The sequence below is a fragment of the Miniopterus schreibersii genome (genome assembly GCF_964146895.1).
Source record: "Miniopterus schreibersii genome assembly, chromosome: 5".
Classification (NCBI taxonomy): domain Eukaryota; kingdom Metazoa; phylum Chordata; class Mammalia; order Chiroptera; family Miniopteridae; genus Miniopterus; species Miniopterus schreibersii.
The window spans coordinates 44,655,551-44,675,941 of record NC_138106.1 but is presented as its reverse complement, the minus strand read 5'-3'; the positions used below and the strand labels follow the sequence as shown (position 1 = coordinate 44,675,941).

The window sequence follows — 20,391 nt, the reverse complement described above, 5'->3', positions numbered from 1 at the left end:
ACTCTCAGGAGTCACTCACTCCTCAACTGTGACTCATCAGTGAATCTGCTGTCTCTGGGCTCCAGAGGCTTCTAGATCTGGCCCACTTGACTGGCTTTAACATGCATCTGTGTGTAATGGGGAACTCTGTGTCAGCTTGAGCCTGGACCCTGCCGTTTCTGGGATGCAGACATACCGGGGTGACCAGAGGAATGGGTGAGATGCAATGTGAGCCAGTAATTTAACCAAGGAACAACAGCCTTATAGAGAAGCAGAAGCACTGAGGCTAACTGGGTCCCTATTCTAGACTGATATTGAGGTAAGAGAGTATAAAAAACACAAGAACTGGTTTCACTAACACTAGTGTAAGATGCTGGGGCCTAAGCAACACTGCTTTGGGAGCCCCTGACCCTATTTCATGATATGAAATACAAAGACTTCTTCTTCACTCTGCCAAAGACACAGCTCTAGCACTCCCAAGGATTCAGGGTGTCCCCCAGCATGGAGCTTGCTTGGCAAGGAACTGGAACTCACTGAAGACAGCCTCTGGGGACTCAGAAAGAAGAGGGGCCTTTGACAGGGGGCAGAGAATCTGTGCTGGTGGGATGAGGGGGCCAATTGGCCAGCAAAATGTGGATGAACAATTCTTCTACCCAGAATCTTAGAAAAAGTAATGTTTTTTCGATAAACCATACTTTATATTTTTCTATTTCTGTGGACTGTAATGTCTTTGGCTCATTAAGAACATGTCTAAACAATTTTTATTCTGGGGACATTTGGATGGGCTGGTATGCAGAGAAAATTAGGAATGGTGAACATTTGCAGCACTAAATTTGCTTTCAAAGGATATCACCCTCTTACAGCAAGTCCTCACTGAATGTCTTTGATAGGTTCTTGGCAAGTTTTAAGGGAAAAGTATAATGAAACCAATTTACCATAGGCTAATTGATATAATAAAAAAGTTCCTACAGCATATTTCTGGTCACAAAAACATTTCCAAACCTCTAAATAAAGATCCAAACACTTCTAATATTAAACTTGGAAGTAAATGTGAACTATACGGACATGTAAGAACAATTAATAAAAACAAGAAAGATAATTGTTTTCCAACCTGCTTATTTCAGTTCATGCTCTTGGGTGGTCAGAGCCTATCCTGGCACCAAACCCTGGACAGGCTGCTCATGCAGGGCACACTCACACACCCACACTCACTCAGACTGAGGCAATGTAGACACTCCAGTTCACCTTCTGTGCACAGCTTTGGGATGTGGGAAGAAACCAGAGGATCCGGAGACAACCCACATAGACGGGGGCACCAGCAAGGCATAGTTTCTTTCTTCTCACCGTTATAATGAAATGATGTTATCTGAGGACCCGCTGTACTGGCATCGTTCACCATGTATTTGCTGACTGATTAATGCATCTAAATTTGTATATTGAGATCAATGGTAGACATATTGAGAGTTTTATGAACAAAATCTTTTGCCTCTTTATGAGTATTTCCCCTATGAAGCTGGACTTAGGGGAAGCCTGTTCATTGGGATACAAGATATTCGACATGTAAGCTTTTCAAAGGCAGATTCTATGCTTGTTCTCTGCATCACAGAGCCTTGAAGATGGTGAATGATTTCTAAGTGTGAACTAGTAGGTTTCAGGACATTATTAACCACCAAAGTGCCTCATGCTGCTGAGGGGGAAGGACTGAGAAGAGTTGCAGAATTTGAAGACCAGGAAGTCCTCAGAGAGCTTGGCGCAGCTCCTGTGGCCTGACAAGTGCTGAGGCTTGGCCAGGAGGCTGAACTCCGCAAGGGGAGAGTCGGTGTCTTGTCTACCACCATTCCCAATGTCTGGCATAGTGTTTGCAACACAGTAAATAACTGAATGGAAAAGTGGGCAGTGTCTCCAGATACTTGGCTAAGAAAGGAAGAGGAAAGGGTTGTTTCCAGGGGATTTGGGGTCAAGGCAAGGTTTTTCTAGGATAGGAGTGATTTGATCCCGCAGTCAGAGAACAAGCAGCCCACGGAGGAAGGAAACTAAAGATACAGGAAAAGGGGGTAACTGAAGAAGATGCGAGGGATAAGATAGGGGCACACGCGGAGAGGCCTTGAAAGGAAAACAAAATGCTTCTTCCTTGCAGATGGGAAAGAAGGGTGGGTGGGAAAGGCTCTGAATCAACCCTGCATTCAAGTGTAAGTCCCTTGTGGGGGAGCTCAGTTTATTATTTTAATTATCAAACCACCATTTTTTCCCCCTGGAAAATTTCCTTGCAGTCCAGACTTTAAAATGTAGAAGAGGATTATAAGGCTCCAAGATTAACTCTGGAGATACAACTTTAAAGCCATTAATAAATCTCATCTATTTCATTGAATGTAAGATTTAATCTGAGTGGAAAACTACTCAAGGAGGTAGAGAGTAAAGAAGTAAAATCAAGAGTATTTGGCTCTGTCACTAGGGCTTTCCTAGAAATTGCTCATACCCCAGCTACCTCCAGGGAGAGTTTCAGAGGACTTACAATGAAAACACAGGCACAAGGAAGATAAAATTGATACGAAGAGGGGAAAAATCACAAAGCACCTTCAGAAAGGCGGATTAGTATGCCAGGAATCAGAAAGGACTATAATTAAGCAAAAAAAATTTAGACAGTTTAGAGATTTATAGTCAGACCTTTTTATTCACTCCCATCCATTCCTCCACCCCCCAAACACACACACCCCTCTACTAATGTACAAATAAAGTCACTGCCAACACTTGCACAAGGCTGTTTTTAGCCCATGAAGAGCCACAGCAGTGGGAAAAAAAGGCTACCATGCTGTGCAGAGGCCCACAGGCTCTGGAGAAGTAGTTAGCTGTGCACTCTGATCATCTGTTCCAGGTACTTCACTAGGGCAGAGGCATACAAAGAGGAGGCCATCCAATCTGAGACAAACCATCCACCTAAAGAAGTTAAAAAGCAGCACATGTTCAGTGTTAAGTGGACACCCAGTAAGTACTGCAGGAATTCAGGCCTCGAGGGCAGGGTTTAGGGTAGGCCTGGAAGAAGCGTAGGGCTTTGATAAGGGGACTTGGGTGGAGAGGACACAATTAGTGAGGCAGGAACCTGCATGGCCAACAGCCATGACACAAGCACTGCAGAAGGTGTGAATAAAAGGTATGGCTGGGGAGGTAGGTGGTGGTAGATGATTTATTGACCACATATGTACTATGTTCCAGGAACTATGCTTTACAGGTAAGTTTATTATTTTGGATTTAGGATCTATGAAGGTCATTGAGAAACACACCCCAAAATGCATTTTAGGAAAAGTCACCAGGTGGATGGCTGATCAGCAAGGGAAGCAATCAGAGGCTGAGAGATGATTAAAGGGGTCACTGCAATAATCCAGGCCTGAGAATGAGGGTGGGTTACGGACCTGGATTAGAGTGATGACAGTGAACATGGTAGGAAAAAAAGAAAAAAAGAAAAAAGAAAAAAAAGATGTTAAGGGAGAATCGATAGTATTTGGTGACTGGATATTTGGGGATGAGAAATACCAAGCACTAAGGTTAAAACTTGGGTGATGGAGAAAATGCCCTATTAAGTACAACTGCTATTAACCACAAGTAGAAAAATAGTTAAAAGGTTAGTAAAGCTTTTTCCTAGTGAGGGTGAGGAATGTCAGATAAACTAGGTCTGAACCAAGCACTGAACTTTCAAAGAAAGGAATCTAGCATCAAGAGACATCTTTTCTCGTCTTAAATACCACTAGGGAAGTAGCTATTTTTGACCAACTAACTCACAAGATTTAGAAAACCTTTTTGTAGAGATTCATAATGTGGAACATATGGGGCTTTTGTTGTCTTTAGCTCTCCCATCTGTGAGGTAAACTAATCTAATTTAAGACGTTCTAAAGAAAGATTACACCGCTTGCTCTAATCTTTTCTTCCATCAGAAAGTTCACTATATCTTGTTTCACATACTAATTGTTTTCTACAGATTTCTATATAGTTATAAAACCATTATACTGTTGTTAAAAATTGTCCAGTTGGTCATCAACACTTGATTAGCAAAAATAGGGACAAATATACCTTTAATTTGAGTTTGTTCCTAAACACCAGTAATTCCTAAGGTGTAGTCTAGAGCAATTTTAAAAGAGTAACCTAATAATTTTTGAAAACACACGTGAGAAATCAAGTAATACTGTGGTAAGAATGGAAAAGACCGACAAGGTCAAGTGTGCTCAGCATGCAAAAAGGTCGCGTCAAACCTATCAATCAGGCGGCCAGCTCTGGTTCAAGGATTCCCTAAGTTTGCTGCACGAGAATTAGATTTCTGTTAATCACACAATATTAGTAATGTTTAAGATGTAGAGAGGTTACCACCTAAAGAATACTGGTAGTTAATAATTTTATTTATTGTAGAAAGCTTTTTTTTTCATGGAATCAAACCCGAGTTTCCAAGGTACCATTTCCCTTTGTCCCACCAAGGAAGAAGTGTAGCTGGGGCTTTGACAGAGCTAAAATCAAAGTCAGTGCCCAGAATTTCTGTTCCATGTTGGGACAGTACAATTCAGCATTAGGCTAGCTTAGTTTGTGTTCCCAGCTGCAGTCCATTAGTCCCTTGCACTTGGGGTCTGCATGGCCGTGGGCCACACAGGCGAATGCAAGAGAGCCAAGAGCCACATGAGTGTGAAGTCCTTTGTTTGGGGGATTATGTATCCTCAAATTTTCTCAGGCTTGCATTGGATCCACATCTTCTAGCCAATGATTTCTATTCCCAGGTTTGATTGACAAGTACCTTCCCTACCTCACCCAACTTCAGTGTGCATGAGTCCAACCCTCCCTTTTGTCCAGTTCCTTCCCCCAATAACCTGCAGGGGATGGGCCAGTGGTTCCCTGGAGAGTGCAAATTTGCAGCTTCCTGGTGAAGCTGCCCAAATGGCCATGTTTATAATGCCTGACCTTCCTTTTGCTCCTTTCCTATTATTGATAATTAGCTAATTACAACAGTGTCAGAACCTGTGGGGCTGATGAAACGAAGATCTCCGAAAAGCTGCACAGGGGCTCCTTTGAGTCTTTGGTTCATGTTACTTTGCATTGTGTAGGTTGAGAGAACAAAGAACTCAGTTCTAGAGGCTGGAAGTCCAAGATCAGAATGCCAGCAGGGTCTGCTTAGGGCCCTCTTCCAGGTGGAAGACTTCTTGTACCCTTTCTTGGCAGAAGATAGTAGTTAATAATTTTAAAAAACAAACTACAATCCTTTGGTCCTCAACAAAGACTTTCTTAAAAGATTAAGGCTGTCTTGGTGGACCATTTTCTAAATTGTAAGGTTATTAGACAATCTCACTTTTAACAAATGGCTGATTTCATTTGTTGCTCAGACTATTTTCTCCTCATTTACTACTGTCCTAAATAGACTATTTATTTCCCTTAGGACACCAGCAATGAGATTCTGGCACCAGTCACTGGCACATCCAGCTACTGAGTGTTATTCCTGGGAACTTGAAATTCTAAAAATCCTAAATGCTTATTCTTGTAGTTTCCAACTTTAGGAACAAATTTGTTCTGTAAACAGGCTCTTGGGATCTATAATTCTGCATTTAAAGTTTGTTTTAGGATGATAGACTCTTGTGCAACTGTCAAAATGTGTGGATACTCGCAGGAGAGAGAGAGGTGGAGTGGGGAAGGGCTTGTCGCTGCTTGTCAGATCAGAAACCCATTTCTGGTTCTGCTTCTTGTTCTGCTTCAGGCCTAGAGTTGCAAAATACAAAAATATAGCAAGATAATCTGGAAACAATCCAAAAGCCCAATTAGTGAATGGATAAAAAAATTTGGAGTATACTTATAAATGGACTACTACTTAGCAATGAGAAAGAACAAACTACTGATGCTAGCAGCAACATGGTTGAATCTCAGTTGCATTTTGCTAAGTGAAAGAAGCTACATCCAAAATGCTACATATGATATTCCATTTATATGACATTTTGGGAAAGGCAAAACTATGGGCAGAGAAAAAAATCAGTGGTTGTCAGAAGCTGGGGGTGGGAGAAGGTACTGACTACAGAGGGGCAAGCATGAAAGGAATATTAGGATAATGGAACTATTTTGTATTCTGGATTGTGAGGGTGGTTTCATGACTCTATACATGTGTCAAAAGCCATAGAATTGTACACCATAAAGAACTTTACAGTACACAAATTAAAAAATACAATAAAAAAGTTAGGATAGTGGCTTCCCTTGTAGTAGTAGTAACTTGGAGAAAGCTGATGGGGGTGGGTTGGGAAGCATGCCCAGGGTGCTGGTCATGTTCTGTTTTTTGAGATTCATGCTGGTTGTTACATGGATGTTTGTTCATTGAGGTACATGTACATTTATAATATATTTTATATATGTATACTTCAATAAAAAGTAAACCAAAAAAGTGGGAGAGAATTCCAGCCTTCACTGTCTTCCCATCTCCTTCCCATGTGTTTTACTACTTTTATAGGTGATAGAAACTGCTAGAAAAATCGTAGTGTGAAGCTCTCCCTGGTCAGGTTTGGTATCCATTCCTTAAAGCCTCAAACAATACTACCAAGTTACCTGACCACCAATTCTACTCACAATGCTATTTAGCAGACCAGGATTTGTTTAGTCAGCTCTCAGGTCACCATATTTGGGGGTGAAGTGGGGAAAGAGCTGGTAGTGAAAAATAAATGAGAAAGTAGTAAAATAGTGACTCTTCTAGTCCTAGTCGAAGTGAATGAAAGAAAATGTATTTTATCTGGATCATTTAAGTAATCTTTTTCAGGCCTGTTTTTAGACTCTCAATAATAAATGTTCTGGAGAATTGCTATGGATTGTTGGGTCTAGCTCTGTGCAGGGATGCTAGAATAGCTTATGAAATCATGTTGTCTTCCAGTTCCATGTTGAGTTAGGGTAGGTCAAAGTCACAGCATCTCTGACAGAGTATGGATCCTTAGAGGAAGAAATGAGTAAACATGATTACAGAAACTGAAATGTAAATAATTTCTTAACTAAAAGTCTGTCAAAGAAGATTTCTCTATAGGTGATGATGGACCACATTCTTCTCAGTCTTCTGCTACCAACCATAAACACTACAAGTCAAGAGAAAGAAGAGGAAGTATAGAGTCAAATATCAGATGCTGTGATTGGTGTTCTGTACAGTTTATTTAACCTGTATAACAATCCTGCAAGGTAGTTGTTCGAATAGCAAAGTGAAGGTTCAGGTTAATTTCTACAAGGGGAGATGGAATAATTCCAGGCTTCTGATTCCACAGGAAAAGGAAATTAATTTATAGAGTGTACTATGTGCTAGCTAAGATTTATTTGTAATCTTACTGCTTCTCAAAATATGTCCATGTTACAGACAGGTAAAAAGAAAGAGGAATGATACAACTTGCCCAAGCTCAGTTATCTAACCAGTTCAGTGGCAGAGCTGACATCCTGATCAGGCTGATTCCACAGCCTACCTTCTTCACATTACAGCTCTCTGCTGCTGAAGCAGGGGACAGCTGTACTATGCAATTCTGCAGGGAATCAACGGAATCTTCGACATTGGGCTCAAACACCAGATAATCTAAACTGGGGTCAGAAAAGTAACATTTGTGTTTTTCCTAGATAGCTTTCAAATTCAAATACCTCAATAAAATCTCTTAAATCTACTGACATTTACTTTTGTTTAATCAGTAATTCAAACCTCGAGGGACACATAACCTACTAAATCCAGCTCACAACACGGGAGGAAAGAAAGTGGTATGGTAGAGAAACCACTGTTCCAGGAGCCAGGAGTCAAAGATTCTAATTCTGGCTCTCTTCCAGATTTGCAATGTAACTTTGGTTGTGACACTGGGATCTCTGGGCTTCTGTTTCAACACATTATCCAAGGCAGAGACTCTTGGAAGGCAACGGTTTAATAATACTTTAGAAAACAAATTTTCCTCATAAGTCCCCAAATTGCCATCTTTGGAGTTTAAATACTATGTAGTAACTTAGCATGTATTTGTTAACCACAGTTGTTCCTCCACGGATATAAAAACCCATAAGATGCTCAAGTCCCTTATATAAAATGAAATGAGCCCTGCAGGTTTGCTCCCATTATTTTTCGAAGAGCCCTGGGCAGATATAGGAAAGTAACCAGAGATGTGTAGTCACATTTAAGAGACATTTTAATTTTTTCCAACTTAAGAATATTAAGAAATAAGAAATATTAAAAATAAGAAATATTTCATAAATCATTCAAAAAGTATTCTCTATGAGTTAGAATAATGGATACTGCTCCATTTTGGTTCTCGAGAGGTTCTTTCTTTGTATGTCACTATGCCAGTGCTAGGGTGACTTGTTTCCCAGAAATAGTCATTTCAGCTGTGATGGGAATGACTTATTCTATGGGTCTGTCCCTACTTACCATGTGACGCTGGGCGAGGACCTTCATCTAAGTCTTTATCTGTACAGGGGCACTAAAATAATATAATTTACATCATAGTGCCTTGTAAAGTATGGGGTGAAAATAAGGCAGCATAATATGTTAGAAAGAACCTGGGACAGAGAGACTTGGACACAAATACCAAGCACTGCTACTTACTCGCTAAGTCATCTTGGGCAAATGATTTCACTTAAGCCTTAGAGTGGAGCTACTCTTATCTTTTTATTAATTAAATAAGACTATACTAAGGTGGCTGTTGCAGAGTTGTACTAAGCAATTAGTACTTTTGTTAATAATTCTATAAAATCTAGAAAGCTGCACCAAAGTTAGCACAGTTGACTCTTGGAGAACATAAGGGCTAGTTAGGGGGGCTGACCCCTGTGCAGTCGGAAATCTACATAGAACTTTTGACTGTGTCAAAATTTAACTACAGTTGTCCCTCAGTATCAGGGGACCACCCACAGATACCAAAATCCATGGATGCTAAAGTCCCTTATATAAAATGGCATAGAACAATGCACAGAGCTAGCTCTCTGCATCTGTAGATTCCCAATCCATGGTTGGATGAATTCAGGAATGGAAAACCTGGGGATCCAGAGGACCAACTACATATTTACTGGAAAAACAACAAACACATATAAGTGGACCTGTGCAGTTGGAACCCATGTTGTTCAAGGGTCAGCTGTATTTTCTTACCAAAAATAAAAAAATCACCTAACAAGTATCCATAAAGCAATGTAATATAATCTTCTTCTAATATGTTTGGTTTGGTACCAATCTACTATATTTAGTGTTAACAGCTATAGTATATACAGAGTGTCCCCCCAAAATGTATACACACTTTAACAGCTGAGAACTCATTTCTGAAAATGAAGTGCGTTTTAATAAATGCCCCCTTTATAATTATTCAAAGTGTATATATACATTTTTTTGAGATACACTGTATTTCAATGGGTTAACATAATTCCAAACCTACAGAAGAGATTTTGATTAACTTGCCTAATAGCTCGTGAAGTCAATTTATAAATTATGTGATACACTAAACTGTTCCAAGAAAATGTTAGCTTGTAAAATAATTTTTTTCTTTCAGAATTCAAGACACATTTAACATATGGATTTTACAATAAAGTTTATTAGCTGTTCTCCTCTTTTTCATAAATGGAATGGATAATGCTGATAATTCTTTACAAACCAGTACTCATTTGTTTAAGAAACTGTAATGTGGAGGTTGTCAAAAACACATATTTAATAAACAACACCAAAAAAGCAATGGGAAGCTAAACAATATTATTAATATAAAAGACCAGAGAAACTAATTTTGGAAATCATATCTACCTTTCACTACAATTTCTTGAAACTGCTCACCATGAAGATTTGTGCAACTCTAGTGCAGAGCAGCCACGAGATGAAAGGTGTGAAGTCTGAGGGGAAAACACTCACACACACGAGGCTTTTACCTGTTGGCCTATTAATGAAAGGAGAACTGGAAGGAAAGGGCCAAATTCAAACCCAATGACAAGAACAACAATAACAAAAACAAAACAAAAACAAACCAATCAGGAACCACTTGAAAACTTTTGTAGAAAAGAGGAGAACATGCCCATACTTTTACTTGTAATCTAATTTCCCTAAAGGTTTCTTTTCATAACCACCATACCCCTGTTTTCAGTTCACATGATTAAGGAAGATCAAGTCTAATCAATTAATATTTAATTTAAAAAACCAAACAAAAAGTTAAGAGTAGGTGGCAAAAGGAAAAAATATATTTTAAATATATATATGCGTGTGCAACTATGTAAAGAAAATAATTCCCATAGTTACAGAGCTTAGTTAAAGAAAGTTTTATATATATTTATATATATATATATTTTATTATAACAAAATAGGCAAGTTATTGTGGGTAAAATATTCATTAAAATCTGACCCCTAAGAATATGTTTAAAGTTTTAGACTATGAGTTGGACTCCTTTTTCCATTGTCATGATTACTATATCACCACTATAATGTCTGTTTTGTCTGTACTTATGTCTATGAAATTTTCTCAACCTTATGTGTAAAAGGTGAGCTCCCCTAGCACCTAAACATGGCCTCAGTTCAGAAATGTGATGCTTATTATGTATGGACAACTTCTGTAAGACACTATAAATAGTGTTAGGTTAAAAACATTTAAACATTGTTATCCCTAGCAGATGTATTGGAAAAACAAACAAACCCTCAAACAGAAGACTTTAAGAACTTTTATGAAAAATGAATATCCCTTGTGAAATTATGAAAGTTAACCCAGGCATCAATTTTGAAATTAAAAAACATGTATTTCCTTGTTTATAATGAAATATTTGTTGAGACAACAGAAATCAATTCAGCTAATATATTGGCCAAACCATGCTATTAAAGTTAAGCGTGCATTTTTGCTCCAAGTTTACTAAATCACTGATTAAAATCACTTTTCTTTCATTTATATTGAAATTTGAAAAAAAATGTATATAAAGCTTTTCTGAAAATCTTTTAAAGTTACTTTCCCTTAAACATTAAGGAATTTTACCACAATTTCCCCATCCTCCCAAATTCTTAATAGCTGGTCAGGCCATTCCATTTTCAGTTCTGAAAAATGGCCACAAACCAATAGTGATATAAAATAATACAGACGCTACCACTTGAAGGAGACACTAGATTGTAAAAGTAAGTGCATTTGCAGACCATGATGAGTGGGATAAGATTCAACATGGAAGGAGTATTAAAGACAGACTCCAAAGGAAAGGGCAAAGAAATGTCAAAGAAAATGAGACTGTGGAAAAGAGAAACAGAAAAACATCAGTCCTCATAACTTTTCCTTTGCTGGAACCCAGATGTAAGGACCAGACTGTTCTTCTATGATCTGCTTCACTTGGTTGTAAATGTCTTCCAGCGTATCACCCTGTACAATAGCTGTAATGAAATCAGAAACCTCCATTAATTGTCTATCTTCACCATAGTAGATGGCCAAATCTTAGAAATAGTTATTTATCCAGGAAGGGATACCACTTATCTATTATTTGCTTAGTAAAAACTGCTCATTTCATTCATTTTCCTATTTGTAAAATATATAAAAAGTAATCTTAAAAATTGATCAAAAAGTGGGATTTGGTAATTTTTACTTTATTCTGTGTATTTGGGAACTACACACTGAAGTATTTAGAGCCAAAAGAGCAACCTACTCCTAAAGTTTCAGAAAAAAATTATAAATGTGGTAAAATGTTAACATTTGGGGAATAATCGCTAAGAGTATGTAAGAATTGCTGGTACTATTATGATTTTTCTGTAAGTCTGAAATTATATATATAAAAAAAGCTCATGGGTCACAACATCACGGCACTTAATGGTACTTAGTGTAACAGCAAATACAAGCTTACCATTATTTCAAACAAATAACAATAATGACAAAAACCTGTTCAAAGATACCTAAGGAATAATTTAAAGGACAAAATGAATGAGAGAGATTATCTGGGAATTGCTATCCATTCTTTCTTTTTTAAACAAGTAACATCTTAAAATGGATCAAAATTTATAAAGGATAAGAGAAAAGTCAGTTTCACAGAATAAATAAAATCTATTTTTTTCCAGTCATGTGTGAATTACTCCTGTACATGCTGTCCTCATTAATAACTCAAGAAACTAAATTTCAAGATTCCTCATCACCACTGCTTAGGTTAGATGTATTATTCTGAAAATGATAGTAGTAATTACTACTGGTAGATGTGGCCATAGTTCAAATCCTTTTCAACTGGTCACTTCATACGGCTCCAAAGCAAAATTCTATCATAAAAGGCACTGCCACATACGATGCCAACCTGTGAAATGCTCAGTAAATTCTTGTTCCAGTTTCATGGCTCTCTCAAATGTTTTTCTGGCTTGTTCGTCTGTTAGTCGCTTATTCATTTCCCTATGCAAATAATTTTAGAAATTGGTAATTAATACATCATAATACTTTTTGAAGAACAGAGGACAAAGAAGAGAAGACATAAAACATAAAATCATGCAAAGATGAGTCTCTGTTGAGACTATGAATGTTATTAAAAACTAGATTCACTCAGTCACTGAATATGTTGCTTTATACTTGGAATGATAGAAGGGTTTTTAACATGTCTTTGCATTGGCTCAAGGCAGCCATAAAAAAACCACACTAAGATTAATTTGACAGTTTTGACATTAATAAAAACTTCGTATCAAAATATGACTTATAGATCAATCAATTCAGAGGTAATAAAGGGGAAACAAACATTAACACTATGAGAGGGCAATTAGAAAAATATAGTCTGGGGAAAATTGCAGAAGAAATGATTCAGTTTCTTCAATAAATAAACAGGGGAAAAAAAGGCATGTTTGAGTCAAATTCCAAGTAAGGTCTGTTCATGACAATTCTGAACTTGATTCAAACGAATTGAAAAACATACACAAAATAATCCAGAAAATGTGAATTGATGATATTTAAAGAGTCATTAAGTGTGACATCATGATCATATTTTTAAATGGGAAATTCCTATCTTTCAAATACATACTGAAACATATGGATGAAATCATATAATGTCTGGGGAGACACTGAAACAAGATTGATCACAGTTGATAATTACAGTTGCAGCTGGATGATGGGTACATGGGAGTTTGTTCCCTGCTTAAGAGGGAATGCCCAGCTGGCATGGCTCAGTGGTTGAGCATTGACCTATGATCTAAGAGATCAAGGTTCGATTCCTGGTCAGGGCACATGCCTGGGTTGTGGGCTCGATCCCCAGTGGGGGATGTGCAGGAGGCAGCCAATTAACGACTCTCTCATCACTGATGTTTCTATCCCTCTCTCCCGCTCCCTTCCTCTCTCTGAAATCAATAAAAAAAAACCCAAATAAAAAAAAAAGTAGGAAAGCTTTCAATATTTCACTTATCAATCTTGATAAGGAATTTCCCTTCTATTCAGTTTTTAAAATGTTTTTGTCATGAAGAGATGTTAATTTTATCAAATACTTTTTCTGTATTTATTAAAATGATCATGCTTTTATTACTAAAATCTGTTACTGTGGTACACTACAGTGATTAAAAAAATTAACCAAAAATTGTGGTAAAATGTACCTAACATAAAGGTTACCATTTTAATCATTTTTATATGTACAGTTCAGGAGCATTAGCACCTTCCTTCAGGTTGTTGTGCAACCATCACCACCATCCTTCCCTATAATTCTTTTCATTTTGTAAAACCAAAACACAAGACTTATTAAAAACAACTCTATTCTTGCCTCCCCCAGCCCCTGGTGACCACCATTATATTTTCTATCTGTTATGACTTTGGGAACTTTAAGTACCTCATGTAGGTGGAATCATACGGTATTTGTCTTTTTGTGACTGACTTATTTTACTTTTAGCATAACGTCCTCAAGGTTCATCCACGTTGTACCCTATTGCAGAATTTCCTTTCTTTGTATGTATATACCACATTTCCTTATCCATTCACCCCTCAATGAACATTTAGGTTTCTTCCATGTTAGCTACTGTGAATAATGCTACTATGAACACGAGTGTACAAATATCTCTTCAAGACTCTGATTTCAATTCTTGTGTGTATATACCCAGAAGTGGAATTGTTGCATTACACGGCAATTCTATTTTTAATTTTTTGAAGAATTGCCATACCATACTATTTCCATAGTCGATGACCCATTTTACATTTCTACCAACAACGCACAGGAGTTCCAATTTTTCCACATCACTGCCAGCACTTGTTTTTTTTTTAAATATATCTTTATTGATTTCAGAGAGAGGAAAGGAGAGGGAGAGAGAGAGACAGAAACATCAATGATGAGAGAGTCATTGATCGAGCCCTCAACCCCGGCATGTGCCCTGACCAGGAATCAAACCCTGATCGCCTGGATTCCAGGTCGACGCTCAACCGCTGAGCCACGCCCGGCCGGGCTGTTTTGTTTAATAGTAGCCATCCTAGTATATGCGAGGTGGTATCTCACTGTAGTTTTGATTTTTATTTCCCTAGTGAACAGTGATGTTAAGCATATTTTTATGTCTACTGTTCATTTGTATATCTTCTTTGGAGAAAGGTTTATTCAAGCCCTCCGCCCATTTTTGAATTAGGTTGTTTTCCTACTGAGTTTTAGAAGTTCTCTATATATTCTGGATATTAATCCTTTATCAGATATACGATTTGCAAATACTTTCTCCCATTCTGTGGGTTGCCTTTTTACTTTGTATATTGTGTCTTTTGATACAGAAAAAAATTTTAAGTATTTATGAGGTTTAATTTTTTTTTTTAATCTTCACCCAAGAATATGTTTCCATTGATTGGGCAGGGGAGAACATCAGTATGAGAGCGAAACATCAATAGGCTGCCTCCCATACGTGCCTCGGACAGGGGATCAAACCCTCAACCTACGTATGTGTCCTGACAAGGAACTGAACCTGCAACCTCCTGGTGCAGGTTCCAACTAACAGCCACCCAGCCAGGGCAAGTCTAATCTTTTTTATTCTTTTGTTACCTATGCCTTTGAAGTCATAACCAAGAAATCATTGCCAAATCCAATGTTGTGAAGCTTTTGTCCTATGTTTTATCCCAAGAGTTTTACTGTCTTACATTTAGGTCATTGGTCCATTTTGAGTTAGTTTTTGTGTAAGGGTCCAACTTCATTCTTCTGCAGATGGGTATCCAGTTTTCCCAGCATCATTTGTTGAAGACTGTTTTTTTCCTTTGAGTGGTCTTGCATCCTTATTAAAAATCACATTATATATGTGAGGGTTTATTTCTGAGCTCTCTATTCCATTCCATTGGTGTATATGTCTATCTTTAGGTCAATGCCACACTGTCATGATTACTGCAGCTTTGTAGTAAGTTTTGATATTGGGAAGTGTGAGTCTTCAAGTTTTTCTGTTCTTTTAAAAGATTGTTTTGGCTATTTGGTCTCTTGAGAATCCGTATGAATTTTAGTATGGGTTCTTCTACTTCTGCAAAAAATGTCATTTGGATTTTGATAGGGATTGCACTGCATCATATCTGTAGATTGTTTTGAAAATGTTTGACATTTTAACAATTAGGTCTTCTTTCTAATCCATGCACATGGAATGTGTTTTTATTTATGTTTCTTTAATTTCTTCAGTATTTTGTAGTTTTCATTGTACAAGTCTTTCACCTTGGTTAATTCCTAAGCATTCTATTTTTTTTTTTGATGCTACTGTAAATGGAACTGTTTTTGTAATTTCATTTTCAGATTATTCATGGTCTGTGTATAGAAATGCAATTGACTTTTGTGCGTTGACTTAGAATGCTACTATACTTCGTTGAATTAGTTCTAATAGCTTTTATGTGGTGTCTTTTGAAGTTTTCTACAGATAAGATCGTATCATCTGAAAATAAAGATAATTTTACTTCTTCCTTTCCAGTCTGGATGTCTTTCATTTTTTTTTTCTTACCCAGTTTTTTTTCTTTGATCTGGCCAGAACTTCCATGTTAAATAGAAATGGTGAAAAGCAGACATCCTTGCCTTGTTCCTGACCTTAGAGAAAAAGCTTTCACTCTTTTACTGTGTAATGTTTACTGCAGGTTTTTCATTCATGGCTTTTATATTGAAGTAGTTTCCTTCTCTTTCTATTTTGTTGAGTGTTTTTATCATAAAAAGGTGTTGAATATTGTCAAATGCTATACCTGAATTAGTTGAGATGATTGTGTGGATTTTCCCCTTCATTTTACTGATGTGGTTTATTATTATTTTTTTATTATTATTTTAAAAAGAATATATTTTTATTGATTTCAGAGAGACGAAAGGAGAGGGAGAGAGCGAGATAGAAACATCAATGATGAGAGTGTCATTGATCGAGCCCACAACCTGGGCATGTGTCCTGACCAGGAATTGAACCCCGATTGCCTGGATCCTAGGTTGACGCTCAACTGCTGAGCCACGCTCAGCCGGGCTGATGTGGTTTATTATGTTGACTGATTTTCATATGTCGAATCATCCTTGCATTCCAAGAATAAATCCTACTAGGTTATGGTGTATAATCCTTTTAATATACTTCTGAATTTGGGTTGCTAATATAATGTTGAGGATTTTTGCATCAATGTTCATAATGTAGTTTTCTTTTCTTGTAGTGTCTTTGTATTAGGCTAATACTGCTTTCACAGAATGAGTTAGGAAATATTCCCTCTTCAATTTTTGGGAAAAGTTTGAGAAGAATTGGCATTAGAGCTTTTTTAAATGTTTGGTAAAATTCACCACTGAAAACATCTGGTTCAGAGCGTTCCTTTGTTGGGAGTTTTTAATTACTGATTCAGTTTCCTTACTAGTTATAGGTTGATTCAGACTTTCTATTTCCTTGTGCTTTTAGTCTTGGTAGGTTTGTGTTTCCATCTAGGTTATCCATTTTTTTGGAGCACAATTGTTTACAGTACTCTTATGATTTTGTTTCTGTACAATCAGCAGTAATGTCCCCGCTTTCATTTCATATTCTAGTAGTTTGAGTCTTCTTTTTCCTTAATCCATCTAGCTAAAGATTTGTCATTTTTTGTTGGTCTTTTCAAAGAACCAACTTTTGATTTCACTGACTTTTCTTTATTGTTTTCTATTCTCTATTTTGTTGATCTCTGCCCTAATCTTTATTCCCTTCCTTCTATTAGCTTTGGGTTTAGTTTGTTCTTCTTTTTCTAGTTCTGTAAGTTATAGTTAGGTTGTTAATTTGACATCTTTCTTGTTTAATGTAAGCATTTATAGCTATAAATTGCCCCCTTAGCACTGCTTTTGCTGTGTCCCATAAGTTTTGATATGTTGTTATCATTTTCATTCATCTCTAAATATTTTATAATATCTCACAGGATTTCTTCTTTGATCCACCGGTTGTTTAAGAGAGTTAATTTTCACAATTTTGTCAATTTTCCAGTCTTAATTTTGCTATTGATTTCTAAATTCAATCTGTTGTAATCAGATAAGACACTTTCATGATATTCATCTTTTAAAATCTATTGGATACAAATTAACACCCAGAAATCGATGGCATTTTTATACACCAATAATGAACTCTCAGAAAGAGAAACTAGCCTGCTGGGCAAGGCTCAGCGGTTGAGCGTCGACCTAGGATCCAGGCGATCAGGGTTCGATTCCCAGTCAGGGCACATGCCTGGGTTGTGGGCTCGATCCCCAGTTGGGGGCGTGCAGGAGGCAGCTGATCAATGACTCTCTCATCATTGATGTTTCTATCTCTCTGAAATCAATAAAGATATATTTAAAAAAAAAAGAAAAAAAGAAACTAAAAAAACAATCCCACTTACCATTGCAACTAAAAAAATAAGATACCTAGGAGTAAACTTAACCAAAGATGTAAAAGACCTTTACTCAGAAAACTACAGGACACTGAAAAAAGAAACAGAGGAAGATGTAAACAAATGGAAAAATATACCATGTTCATTGCTTAGAAGAATTTATATTATTAAAATGTCCATACTACCCAAAGCAATCTATAAATTCAATGCAATCCATATTAAAATACCAACAGCATATTTCACAGATCTAGAACAAACACTTCGAAAACTTATATGGAACCAAAAAACACCCTGAACAGCCACGGCAATCTTGGGAAAGAAGAACAAAGTTGGAGGGATCACAATACCAAATATTGTTATACTACAAAGCCACTGTAATCAAAACAGCCTGGTACTGGCACAAGAACAGACATATAGATCAGTAGAACAGAACAGAGAACCCAGAAATTGACCCATGCCATCATGGTCATTTAATATTTGACAAAGGAGGCAAGAACCTACAACGGAATAAAGGCAGTCTCTTCAATAAATGGTGTTGAAAAAACTGGACAGGTACATGCAAAAAAATGAAACTAGACAACCAACTTATACCATACACAAAAGTAAATTCAAAATGGATAAAAGACTTAAATGTAAGACATGAACCCATAAAAACCCTAGAGGAAAACATAGGCAGCAAAATCTCAGACATCTCTTGTAGCAATATGTTTCCTGATACATCTCCTAGGGCAAGAGGAACTAAGGAGAAAATAAACAAATAAGACTGCATCAAAATAAAAAGCTTCTGCACAGCAAAAGAAACCATCAATGAAATGAAAAGGGAGCCCACTGCATGGGAGAACATATTTGCCAGCGAAACATCGGATAAAGGGTTAATATCCAAAATATATAAGGAACTCATACAACTTAACAAAAGGAAGACAAACAATCCAATTAAAAAATGGGCAAAGGACCTAAATAGACACTTCTCCAAAGAGGACATACAAATGGCTAAGAGACATATGAAAAAATGTTCAACATCACTAATCATCAGAGAGATGCAAATTAAAACCACAATGAGGTAACACCTGTCAGAATGGCCACTATGGAAACTATGAAAAATGACCAGTCAGAAATGAAGAATGACAGCAGAAATAAAGAATACATTGAATGGAATAAACAGATTAGAGGAAGCTGAGGATTGGATCAGCAAATTAGAAGAGAGAGTGGAAAAAAATCACTCAATCAGAGACCCAAAAAGAAAAAACAATTAAAAAGGAGGAGGACAGTCTAAGGGAGCTGTGTGACAACATGAAACATAACAATATTTGCATCATAGGAGAGACAGAGAGGTTGGAAGCAAGGGTTAGAGAACCTGTTTGAAGAAATAATGGCACAAAACTTCCCTAGCCTGGTGAAGGAAAAAGTCACACAAGTTCAGGAGTCACTGAGAAGTCCCAAGCAAGAAGAATCCAAAGAGGCCCACGCCCAGATACATCATACTTAAAATGCCAAAAATTCAAGACAAAGAGAGAATCTTAAAGGCAGCAAGAGAAAAGCAATCTGTTCCCTACAAAGGAACTCCCATAAGGCTGTCAGCTAACTTCTCATCAGAAACTATAGGCCAAAGGGAAAGGCACCAAGTATTCAAGGTAATGCAAAACAAGGATCTGAAACAAAGACTACTCTATCCAGCAAGGCTATCATTCAAAACAGATGGGCTTCCAAGACAAAAAAAGCCTAAAGGAGTTTATCACCACCAAACCAGCACTGGAGGAAATGTTAAAGGGACTGTTGTAATTAGAAGTAGAAATAGAAGCATTGCAAGAAATGTTAAAGGGAGTGCTGTAATAATAGAAGAAATAGAGAGAGAAACATAGGCATAAGGAATTAAAATGGCAATAAATAAGGACCTATCAATAATAACTTTCAGGACTTTAAGGGAGAGATCAACAGCAATACAGTCATACTAGGGGACTTTAACACCCCATTGACTTCATTGGAAAGATCTTCCAGACAACAAGTCAACCCAGAAACAGTGACTCTAAATGGCACGCTACATTAGATAGACTTAATTGATATTTACAGAACATTTCATTGCAAAGCTGCAGAATATACATTCCTCTCAAGTGCACATGGGTCAATCTTAAAAACAGACATGTTAGGACACAAAACAAGTCTCTACAAGTTGAAGAAGAATGAAATAATATCAAGCATCTCAGATCACAAGGGCATGAAATAAGAAATCAACTACAGGAAAAATATACAAACACATGGAAGCTAAATAGCATGTTATTAAACAACTAATGGGTTACCAATAAGATCAAGAAAGAAATCAAAAACTTCCTGGAACAAATGAAAATGAACACACAACCACCCAAAATCTATGGGACACAGCAAAAGCAGTCCTAAGAGGGAAGTTCATAGCGCTACAGGCCTACCTCAAAAAACAAGAAAATTTTTTAGTAAACTATCTAACCCTACAACTTAAAGAATTAGAGAGCTCCCCTGTGAAGCCATACGGACCAGGGCTTTTCTTTGCTGGGAGTTTTATTTATTGCTGCTTCGATTTCATTAGTTATTAGCCTATTCAAGTTTTCTGATTCTTCCTGATTCAGTTTTACATGATCTCACTCATATGTGGAATCTAATAAACAAAATAGACTGAAGAACAAAACAGATCCAGAGACACAGAAGCATGGAACAGAGTGATGAATCTCAGTGGGAAGGCGGGGGTGGGGGAGTGGGGAGAGATTAA

The 20,391-nt window shown here is 37.2% G+C and overlaps 1 protein-coding gene across 9 annotated transcripts in view; it reads right to left on the bottom strand.

Moving 5' to 3' along the window:
* Positions 1–10,600: 10,600 nt before the first annotated feature.
* DLG1 (discs large MAGUK scaffold protein 1) overlaps positions 10,601–20,391 on the bottom strand; it is a gene marked incomplete at its 5' end in the record, with an annotated part of 224,257 nt that continues 214,466 nt past the window's right edge. For 6 of the 9 annotated variants that reach the window (XM_081137780.1, XM_081137783.1, XM_081137785.1 and 3 more), the window contains 2 exons: positions 10,602–11,302; positions 12,205–12,296. In XM_081137780.1, coding sequence (XP_080993906.1) covers positions 11,196–11,302; positions 12,205–12,296 — 199 coding nt within the window. In that variant the 3' untranslated portion in view covers positions 10,602–11,195. Of the gene's footprint in view, positions 11,303–12,204; positions 12,297–20,391 lie in introns of all 9 variants that reach the window. The other 3 variants (XM_081137784.1, XM_081137787.1, XM_081137788.1) reach the window with 1 other exon arrangement.